Raw genomic sequence first — 11,466 nt, 5'->3', positions numbered from 1 at the left:
CCCTCCCCCAATCTGCCCTCCCTTCAATCTACTTTCCATATCATTTATTTTTCCAATGAGATATTTCACATTTTATTTTATTTTTTCATTCTTTTGATTTTGTTTTATTGTTTCTTAATGTCTCATGGAGTCATTAGTTTCTACTTGCCCCATTCTACTTTTTAAGGCATTCTTTTCTTCAGTGAATTTTTTCCATTTGGCCAATTCTACTTTTTAATGAGTTCTTCTCCAGTGAATTTTTGTACTTCTTTTTTCCTACTTGGCTAATTCTGCTTTTTAAGGAATGCTTCCCTTCAGTGGATTTTTGTGCCTCTTTTACCATTTGGAATATTCTATTTTTCAAGCTGTTATTTTCTTCAGTATTTTTTGTACTTCCTTTACTAAGCTGTTGACTCTTTTTTCATGATTTTCTTGCATCACTCTCTTTTCTTTTCTCAATTTTTCTTGTACCTCTCTCATTTGATTCTTAAATTCCTTTTTGAGTACTTCCAGGAATTCTTCTTTTGGGGCCCAAGATCAATTCATAGTTTTCTTGGAGGCTTTGGATGTAGCAGTTTTGACTTTATTTTCTTCTGAATCTGTGTTTTGATCTTCCCTATCACCATAGTAATTTTCTACGGTCAATTCTTTTGTTGTTGTTTGCTTTTAACTTTAAGTTATAGTTGAGTTCTGCTCCCAGGATGGAGGGTCATAGTCCCAACAGTCAGGTTTGTTGTGCTACTGTTTTCAGAGCTAGTCCTGAGGGTCTATAACTTTTCAGTTTTTCCAAAGAGGCATGATCTAAGGAGAGGTGTTCTCACTGCTCTCCTGGTCTGTGCTCTAGTCTATGAACAACCACAAAAAACTTTTCTACCCTGGAACTGTGAGTAGAGTCCCTACTTCCCTGCAGGCCACACACTCTAGTGTGCTAGTGCTTCTCCTCCCCCTAGGTCTGCAACTCAAAACTGAGTATGGGCATTGCAACAGAGTCCTGCACCCAGTGCTAGCAAAGGTTCCTCTGTAATCTCCTTCTGACCAGTTATCCCTTCCCCTTGCAATCTCTGGGCTGAGCCCTCTGGAAGTCACAGCCAAAGCTCATGCCCCCAAGGTCTGCTGGGGCCTGTGCTGGACTACACTCCACTCTCACTCCATTCAAATAGATGTTTCCTGCTAACCTAAGTCATCTTGGGCTAAAAAATTGTTTCACCCCATCCTTTCGTGGGTTTTCCCATCCAGAATTTATTTTGAAGTATTGTTTTAAAGTTGTTTGGAGAGGAATTTGGGAGAGCTCTGGCGGGTCCCTGCCTTTACTCTGCCATCTTGGCTTTGCTTCACTCTGTGACCTTGTAATGACTGTCCCTGTGCCTGAAATTCTCTCCCTCCTCAGTTCTCACTCTCCCAATCCCTGATTTCCTGCAAGACTTAGCTCATGCTGCTTCCTACACGTAGCTTTTTCTGATCCCCTCAGCTGGCATTAGTCTTCCTCCTAAAATTACCTTGATTAGTCAAGAAACCTGACTTCCTGATCCATTGATCGCCTCTAGCTTCCAGCGTGATCTTGGGCAGGGACGTTCTCTAAAGTCCTTTTCTGCTCCAGGTGCTATGGAACCTGTGGTGTGGGATGCTGCACGTGGTCCTTTATAAAATGGATCAGAGATGACCTGTATCCACCTCTTTGACACTCCATTTTCTTGGTATTTACTTTGCATTTTTTATTCAGTGCTTTGCGTTCTGAATTTTGAGTCTGAGGACCTGAGTTTGAATTTCGGCACCGCTTTCTATTACATATGCCCAAGGGCAAGTCACTTAACCTCCAGGGGTCTCAGTTTCCTTATCTGTAATATAACAGAGGCCTCTGAAGCCCCTTCCAGCTCTGGATTTAGGTTCCTTTATGTCATTTAACTTCCTGGGGCCTCAGTTTTCTCGTCTGTAAATTGCAGGCCCGAATTTAATCTAATCTACATTGGTCTCAAAATTGTGGTCTTTTCTTATACAGAGCGCAAGCTCCTTGAGGGCAGGGTTCGTTTCATTCTTGCCATCTACCTAGCAAGGGCTGAACACCGATCGTATATGTGCAGTCCAGAATCAGCCTATACTAACGGACACTGTTATTGCGCTCTTATGCTCAAAAGTGCCCGGGCTCGCTGAACAGAACTAGAGCCTCTACGGCGGTGGGCGTGAGTTGCCAGAACGCCCGCCGTCTCTTCCCCCTCCGCCTACGTCGTGCGTCATGCGTACTCTCTCTCTCTCGATGCTCCGCCCCCTCCGGCGCCCTGACTGTTCCAGAGGTCACGCTGGCCGTGCGCTCTGACGTCATCGCGCGGCGCCACGCTCGCCCCGCCCCCTGGCAGTCGGAGCGCCGCCGAACCCCTCGCGGCGCAGGAGACTCCGGCTGTTGGTCCACGCGCCACCAGAGCGCGCGCTCGCTCGCTCCCGGCTCCCGCCTCGCTCGCGGCGGGCTGGCCTGCGCGCTGACGTCACGCGCGCCGCGCTCGCCCCGCCCCTCGGCGCCCCGTGCCGGGCGTTGGCGGGGCGGGGTCGCGGCGGCCGGCGGCGTCGCTCGCAGGCGGGGCCCGAAGGGCGCGTCTCCGCCCGGCCCTGCGCTGGCGGGCATGCGGTTGGTTTCCCGGGGCGCGTTGTTGTGTGAGAGTTAACAGCCGCCCCGGTGACGCGGTTTCACCCCCGAGCTCCCGGGGCGCGGCCATGCACCGGCGCGGAGGCCGGAGAGCAGCGCTCTGAGGCCCCGGCCCCGCGGCCCTCCCTGCAGGGATGTTCAAAAATGAGTACCAGGTAACCGGGAGCCGCCCCCTGCCCGCACCCGCCGGGGCACCGCCTCGTACACGTGGGGAAACTGAGGCCCGGCCTGCGCCAGCGAGGTCCCGGGGAGAGCAGGGACGGCATCGTACGCGTGGGAGAGCGGGGAGAGCAGGAAGGGACCGTTTTACATGTGGGGAAACTGAGCCCCAAGGAAGTGAAGCGAGCGTGTGGAGGCTTCCGGAGCCCGTGACCGAAGGGGCCAGAGCTGAAAGGCACCAGGGGAAACTGAGGCCCGGGAAGACAGCGTCTCAGTAAATAGCTGGGCTGGGATTTGAACCCAGCTCCCGCGAGGCCCAGCCCGACACCTCTGATTTTACCTCCCGTTCTGCTGAGCACCTGGGGGTACAGAGAAAGGCAACAGCAGCCCCTGCCCCATAAAGACAAACCCAGCGCCGCGCCTCATGGTGCCAGTGCCTCAGTTTCCCCGTCTAGGCAGAGACCTAGGTCCGAAGTCACAAGCAGGAACTCCAGACCTGCTAGTGTTGGGTGCCGTAGGACCGTGGATAAGTCACCGCCCATCCGGCCTCGTTTCCTGCTCTGTAGAAGGAGAGGGCTGGACTCGATCATCAGATTTGAGAGGCCAAGAGGCCAGCCCTTTGGTTTTACAGAGGGGAAGCAGACCTGGAAAGGTCATCCAGCTGGCCCAGCTGGGCAAGTCCGGCACTGGGGACTGGGGACCACTGTGAGTCCAGGCTCCACGACTTGCTCCTGTGCAGCCTGGCACAAGCCACCTGTCTGGGCCTAGATGAAGGGGTCGAAGTGGGTGACCCCCGGGGCCCTTCCGAACCTGGCCTTACCCGGGCTGTGGTTTTGTTCTGCTAGCCTGATCCGTTTCTATTAAGACCTCCCTCCTTGGGCTTTCCCTTCCCGGGAACGATTCGCCCACCTGGCTCCATCTCTTTGTTGTAGCTGCCTCTTCACCAGCACCACCTGGCTACCTCTGCAAGCCTTTCAATTATACTCTTGAGAATGGGCCCATATGCTCATTTTTTTCTTGTGCGTGGATTATAAAAGCAATACCAGAGGATTTTTTTGTTCTGTATAGGTGGGAAGTGGTGGTGGTAACTTTTCAAGCCTAGTGTGTTCTTTTAATTCTCCCACAAATCCAGTATTGAAAATGCAGTATTATCCACTCCGTGTAACACCATCAAAAGAGGGAGAATTAAATTTCCTAATTCCATTTCCTCTCATAGTTGTCTCTAACTTTTATCTTAAGATGACCAGAAAAATTTCAGCTTGAGGAAAAAAACTCTTCTCTCTGAAAGAACAAACAGAGCTTAAAAGATTTATCTAGTCAGCAAGCCTTTATTAAGTACTTATTATGTGCCATTAAGTTCTTATAATAGACACTTCTCTTTCTCAAAGGTAGTTATCATTCAATGTTTAATGCCTGTGATTTATAATTAAAAACGTAGGTAAGTCAATCAACATCTCCCTACTTTTACCCCCTAGGCTTCTTATGGGGAATGTAGATTTTACTGAGCTCTGAATGCTTTTTCACACATCTCTGTGTAGAATTGAAAAAAGAAACAGCCATATTCTTTGATGGTTGGTCATTGCTGTGGGGGAAGACTAGAAGCACTGTTGTGTATGCAATTAAAAAAGAAAACCTTGTCTAAGAATTGAGTCCAGAAGTAGACTAAATGTGCATTTACTCCATTGAGAAGCAGCTTTGTGGAGGGTGTGGACTCAGCTACTACCAATGCCTTGATCGCTGCCTTCTGATTTGGTGGTGGGCCCTTTGGTGATGAGCCTCTCAGAATGTCCTTCCTATACTCAGAGCTTTGTCAGCTTGGCAAACCTGCCTGATAAAGTGCTCTGTAGATGGCTTAGGGTCAGTTGATGCCACAGTGAGACATTGAGCAAATGCAAGTAAACATGATAAATCCCTTAACCTAGCTTTTGGATCTTGGATCTCAGCAAGTTTTACTAATTGGAATGAATGAGAAATACATTTAAATGCTTTAGTAGGAATTTCTAAGGTCGGGATGGCCCCTCTTCCTCTTCTCCTATCACTTAGTTGTCTTCTGCTGCTATCTCATATGGTGAGGTGACTTTACTCCTTACTAATGTTCACCTCACTTGCACAGACAATCCCATTCCATCCTTTCTCCTCCAATAGATTGCCCCTTTTTGTCATTCCTACTGTCTACTGGTTCATTCCCTACTGCCTATAAAAATGCCCACGTCTCCCCCATCCTCAAAAACCCTCACTTTATTCTTCCATCCTGCCATATCACTTCTGTCCCATACCTCTTCTGCCCTTGGGGTCTCCGCTTTCTCTCCTTTCACTCTCTTCTTAACCCCTTAGAATCTGGCTTCTGACCTCCTGCACTTTTGTTCCACTCTCTCCAGAGTTGCCAGTGATCTCTTAATTGGCAAACCCAGTGTCCTTTCCTCAGTCCTTTGTCATCTTGACTTTCCCTGGTTCTCTTCTGACCTCTCTGACCACTCCTGGTCACACCCTCTAGTTGTCCCTCTGTGCTCTGACCTAGTTCCTCTTCCTCTTTACTCCTTCAGTCGGTGATCTCATCAGCTCCCATGGATTTTAGTACTATCTCTGTGCTGATGATTCTCAGATCTACCTACCTTAACATCTTTGCTGGCCTCGTTGCAGTCTTGCATCTCCAACTGCCTTTCTGAACTTGAGATGTTCTCTAGGATTCTATGTCTTGAACTGGATGTTCAGGAGATATTTTAAACTAAACCTGTCCAAAGTGGAACTCATTATCTTACCCCCTAAACCCTTTCCCCCATCCCCCACCTTCCTTATGCATGTGGAGGGCAGTGCCTCAGACTCACAACCTGGGAGTCATCCTGGGCTCCTCACTCACTCTCCCCTTCATATCTAAGGTGTTGCCAAGGCTTGTTGATTTCACTTTTGCAACATCTCTCCGATATGCCCCCTCCTTTGACTTGGCCCCCACTGTGAGGGAGGCCTTCATCATATTATGCCTGGACTATTGCAGTAGCCTCCTGGTAGGTCTCCCTGCCTGAAGTCCCCCACCACTCCAATGCATCCTCCATTCAGCTACCAAAGTGCAGGTCTGACCGTGTTCCCCACGCCCCTCCCCAGCTCATTTGTCGCCCCAGAATCTCCTTGGTGCTTAGAGCCCTCCACTGCCAGCTGCCCACTCTTCTAAGAGGGAACTAGGCTGGATCTTTGTGATGGTGACTTTCTGTCCTACACGTTCACTAGCTGTTCTCTAAATATCACATTTTGAGATGTGTCCTTCCCTTCCTGCTTGACTTTGGCTGACTAATCACATGGGCTAGTTTTTCTGCCCTTGAGATGACTTGAGATCAGCAAGGGTAGCTAAGTGCTCTTCTGCTTCCTACCCATTCTGGTTATCTGCTCTCCTTTGGGCATCGGGGCCTGTCCTTTATGGTCCCACCATCATTCCTCACCAGAGGAAAAAACAGATCGAAGCAGAGTAAGCCTTAGAGCTGCTCTGCCCTCTCTGCACTCACATATTTCATTCTTCCGGGTGATCCCAGCTTTTCTTTCACCTTTTCTACAGTGTGCCCAAGAAAGCTCATCTTTTTGTTGTTATTACATTTCTTTGCAGGCTTCATGTATTCAGAGCCTTAAATTCTTGACATTATTGAGCCAGCACCATGACATGCAGGTTATGTTTCATATCCATCACCTGCCTTTTTTTTCATCTTTAGGTGTCTTTTAAAAAAAAAAACTTCATTAGTTGATGAGTTCCCAGTCATCCTCACTACTCTCCTCAAACTCTCTTCTTTTTTTCAAACTCATTAGAATTATTTCACTGTCTTCAGTATTTCACTCTTGAGGTCTTCCCATTCCTTCTGGGGTGACTTCCCCTGTAGAATTTGTCTGCCAAATTCTACTTATGTTTCACTTGAACGCTTTGATGTCATCTCTATGTATATCTAGAGCGCACATAACATTGTGCCTAGCTTTCCTCTCCGCTATCACAAACTCTTAAGAGAGGGACTAATTGCTTCCCTGCAAGGTTGCCATCATTTCTACCCAGAAGCCAATTGTTCCTTGTTAATGAGAATCAAATATAGAATAGATATCCCCCTTGTTGATTTTTCTACTTTTTCATAACATGAAATGATCAGTAACCAAGACAAGAAAGTATTAGCTGCTCATGTTTGACCAGCAGGTTGTGAGCAGTATCTGATTGGTTTCCTGTCACCACTGTATTATCTTTCTGAGCCAGGCTTCTGATGTTTTCTGAACGCGTACGTTCTCTTTTTCTGCCCATGTGGTCTGTAGTATATTCTCCCGACCAAAATTGCTTCTTTTTTACCTATATTTGATGTACATGTAAACATTCTCCACCAAGCTTCATCCTCTGCTGGTTCCTAAATTTCCTGACAGGAATATATGTTTTTAAAGAGTAAGCATGACCCTGTAACAGGTACATATAGTAAAACACATTCACACATTGGTCATGTCTGAAAACGGATGTCTCATTCTGCACCTTTTGTCTACCACTTCTCTGCCAAGAGTTGAAACATGAGCTTCATTTATCTTCTGAAGTCAAGCTTGGTCATTTCATTGATCAAAATTCTTACATATTTCAGAGTTGTTCTTTTCATCACCATAACCATTGTGTAAATTTTCTCCTGTCCTCACTTCGATTTGCATCAGTACCTGCAAATCTTCCCAGTATTCTCGAATCTGTTCATTGGTCATTTGATTGTACGCTCCTTGAAGGCAGGAACAATCTTTTGCCTCTTTTTGTATCCACAGCACTTAGCACAGCACCTGGCATACAATAGAGGATTAATAAATATTGATTGGTTTTTTTTCTTCTGTCACAATAACATTCCATCATACCATAATTTGTTCACCTGTTCCCTGGTTTGGTTGGCATCCACTTTGTTTATGGTTCTTTGCTGTAATAAAAAGTTACGACAAATATTTTTGCAAACATGAGATTTTTCTCTCCATCTTCTTTCCTTTTTGATGTGTCAGTATCTGCCTGGGGTCAAACAGTAGGCACAGTTGACTTTGGGTATAGTTCTAACTTGCTTTCCAAGAAGGTTGGATCAAGTCACAGCTTCCCCAACAGTAGATTAATACACTTCTCCTCCCATTTCACTTCTAAAATTGCCATTTACCTTTTTTTTAATCATCATTGACAATCTGGTAGGTGTAGGGTGAATCTCCGAGTTGCTTTTCTTTGCATTCCTCTTATTTAATAGTCGGACCATTTTTCATATTACTATTGATAGCTTACATTTCTTCTTTTGAAAACTGCCTGTTCATATCCTTTGAGCAGTTTTCTGTTGGGGACTGGATTTTGTATTTAAGTATTTATATCAATTCCCCATTTTTCTTGGCTATTAGATGTTTATCAGAGAAATTTGCTGTAAGATTTTTTTTCTTAGTTAACCAATATATCATCTGCAAAACAATTTTGTTTCCTCTTTATATTTATTCTCTCAATTTCTTTATCTTCTCTTATTACAATAGTTTGCATCTCTAGAACAACATAAAATAATAGAAATAACAGTACAAATCTTTCCTTTACCCTTCATCTTTTCCAGTCTTGTATTCATTGTCTTCTAATGAGATCTGGTTGTCTCATAGGCATCTCAAGCTCAACATTTTCAAAACTGAACTTATCATTCTCCTCAAATTCATACCTCTTCCAAACTTTGCTGTTTCTATTAAGGGTACCACTGAGTCCACAAGGAACCCTCTAGGTCCTCAAGTTTGGCCCTTTGACTGAATCCAAACTTCACAGAACAAATCCTCTGAATAAAAGGATTTGTTCTGTAAAACTCCTTCAAAAGGCCACACTCAAGGACCTAGACGGCCCGGTGAGGCCCTCAGGTTCCCCACCCTGGTCAAGAATGACACTGACCCTCTGGACTCTCACTCTCTTTCACATTCTCAAGCTAGAGTATAATCTGCTTTAGGATGGGGAATTTTGTCTTTTTATCTCCCATGCTTGGTCAGGTTCATGGCACATCATATATGCTTAATCAATACTTGTTAATTAATTTATCATTGATTGTTTATTTACCTTTATTTTGCAGGGAGGGCCATTTGTTGAAATCTTCAGTGCCCAGGGCAAAAATCCTGGAGCAAAATGGAAGATCTCTGGCAGTCCATCTGTAATTTGGAAAGTATGTATTATAATTCAAATGTAATTTCAACCTATAATTTCAGCCCATTTAAAATCATATATGAATGTTGAGTGAAAGATAAGAGCTATGTGTGACTTGATTATAAGATAACTTATTACTTGTATTCTAATTTCATAATAGTTGACTATTTAAATTTAACTTAACTTTTCAAACTTTGCATGTTTGAAATTAGATTCATCATACTTATTGTACCTTGTATACTTTTATTGAAATACACCCAGATTAATTTTGTTTATTGTGATTTTATCATTAGTCAAAGGTATCCTAAATCACCTTTTAAGATATTTGTATTCTTTATCATAGGGAAATTTGATAGATCAAATAAAGTAATGAATTAAACTTTAGGACTTTTCAGTCCTAAATCTATCATGTTACTTGGTCACACAACTAGTAGCAAAGAGTAACATTGCAATTTTCTTTCATTACTTCAAGGATTAGTATAGTTACACCTTCCACGGTGCAGATTGCAACTAATATCTGCCTTAGTCTTTGTGAGTTGGTATAGTCAAAAATTCACTGACCGGTTCAACCCTCTAGCAGCAAGCTATTCCATGATGAACTTATTTAGTCTTTGGATGATAAGCACACAACCCATTGCCTGCTCTGTAGCATCTGGCAGAGCTTGGCAGAGCCTTTGAGAACCTAGAGTCATCCAAATCAGTTAGAGTTTGAAGTGAAACCTCCTTGGGCTTCCTTATTCCTGTTCTACTAAGTGTAGATAACCTAGAGTAAAGGAGAATTAGGATGAATTAAATTTCAAGAGCTTCAGGTTAGGAATTAGAGGGTTTCCAGCAATGGAAATGTTGTGGCAGTGTGGGAAAAAAAGATTTTGACATCAGAAGAGAGACCATCCAGTCATGAAAGCCATGTATAATCCAGGAAGACCTAGTTTGATTTTTGTACTTTTTTAAAAAACTTGGCCTACTGTGGAAACAGAAACACACCCTTATAATTTCAGCTCATTTTATTGAGGAATTTTGTCTATGGATTTGCGTCTTTGGTTTTATAGTGGAATTCAAATGGAAATATCCTGTATTGCTTACTTTTTCTTTTACATTCTCTAGGAGTTTGATAAAGAAGTTAAAAGTTTTGTCTTTGTCCTTGAAGGCAGTAGCCAGACCAACAAAATTCAGTTACCAAAGGAGAATAAACAAATTCGTAAGTATTATACCAATATGCTCAATATTGCATTCCATTTCTTATTTATTGTCCTTATTTCTTTCTTATTGTTCTTATTTATTTCTTATTTATTGCTTTTTCCACTAAGAGACAAGCATATTAATATGGAATTGAATTCATACTGTTGATTTCAAGGAGAATCATTTTTCAGAAAGTTTGCCATGACTAGTGGAGCACTTCGTAATTAGGCTAGACTTTGAAATGTTTCTCAAACAAGAGCTAAAAATCACATGGAAATTTCCTTGTGTAGGAAAAAAAAATTTGTGAAATGGTAAATTAGGAATTATTTTGCCTCAACTTTTAAAGAGAATAAATTATGCTAGGCATGAGGTATACACAGACAAAAATGAAATAATACCTGCCCTTAAGGAGCTTACATTATAACAGTGTAGGTGGCAGACTTTCCTGGATTATGTTTGACTGAACGTTGATATTCTTCATAGTATTATGTCAGATGTCAGGGATTACTGAAATTCCAACTCCACACAAGTCTCCCCCCCCATTATGTATTAAATTATTTATTTCAATTTTTCTTCAAAATTTCTATGTTTTTTTATTTATGACTTCTAATTCCCACAATGCAGATTACAACCCTCTCTCCCTTTAGAAATAGTTTTATGAGTTGTTACAGACAAAAAAAATTATCACCTAATGGCCAGCCTCTTGTGATGATCTTCAGCTACTCCTTGGATGACCATCTGTCTATTACTGGACATTTCCAGCTTGGTAGAATCTTACCAGGGGCAACTAAGTGGTGCAGTGGATAGAGCACCAGCCTTGGAGTCAGGAGGACCTGAGTTCAAATCTGGCCTCAGACACTTACTTAGCTGTGTGACTCTGGGCAAGTCACTTAACCCCAATTGCCTTAAATAAATAAATAAAAAGATGCCTGAAATAGAATCTTACCATATGTTAGCTTTGTTGCTGTAGGTTTTAAGTAGCCAGGTTCACTTCCATAGTAATAATAACAACAACTGACATTTCTTTTGCATTTACTATGTGCTAAGTGCTGTGCTAAGTACTTTACAAATATTATCTTTTTTGATCCTCACAAAGGGAGGTAAGTGGTATGATTATCCCCATTGTAAAGATGAGGAAACTGAGGCAAATGGGATTAAGTGACTTGTCATACAGCTAGTAAGTGTCTGAGGCAGGGTTTGAACTCAGGTCTTTCTGACTTCAGCCCTGGTGCTCTATCTACTATGCCACCTAGCTTTCACAACACCATGAGGCATCAGAGTAGAACTTGAGTGCAGAGGATGAGATTACATGTATATCAAAAATATGTATTACATTTGGCAACATTTTAATGTGAAAATAGGCTTTAGTTTAATTCCACAAGAATTTGTTAAG

General features: G+C 43.3%; 1 protein-coding gene across 3 annotated transcripts in view; it reads left to right on the top strand.

Annotated features, from left to right (window-relative positions):
• Window positions 1–2,665: 2,665 nt before the first annotated feature.
• Window positions 2,666–11,466, top strand: part of CUNH3orf67 (chromosome unknown C3orf67 homolog) — a 215,966-nt gene continuing 207,165 nt past the window's right edge. For all 3 annotated transcript variants that reach the window (XM_027863912.1, XM_027863911.1, XM_027863913.1), the window contains exons 1-3: window positions 2,666–2,769; window positions 8,824–8,913; window positions 9,999–10,092. In XM_027863912.1, coding sequence (XP_027719713.1) covers window positions 2,749–2,769; window positions 8,824–8,913; window positions 9,999–10,092 — 205 coding nt within the window. In that variant the 5' untranslated portion in view covers window positions 2,666–2,748. The remainder of the gene's footprint in view (window positions 2,770–8,823; window positions 8,914–9,998; window positions 10,093–11,466) is intronic.

The sequence above is a fragment of the Vombatus ursinus genome, unplaced genomic scaffold (assembly GCF_900497805.2).
Source record: "Vombatus ursinus unplaced genomic scaffold, bare-nosed wombat genome assembly UNPS02014773.1, whole genome shotgun sequence".
In the NCBI taxonomy this organism is placed as follows: domain Eukaryota; kingdom Metazoa; phylum Chordata; class Mammalia; order Diprotodontia; family Vombatidae; genus Vombatus; species Vombatus ursinus.
The sequence above is the reverse complement of the archived record's forward strand: the minus strand, read 5'-3'. Positions and strand labels throughout refer to the sequence as shown.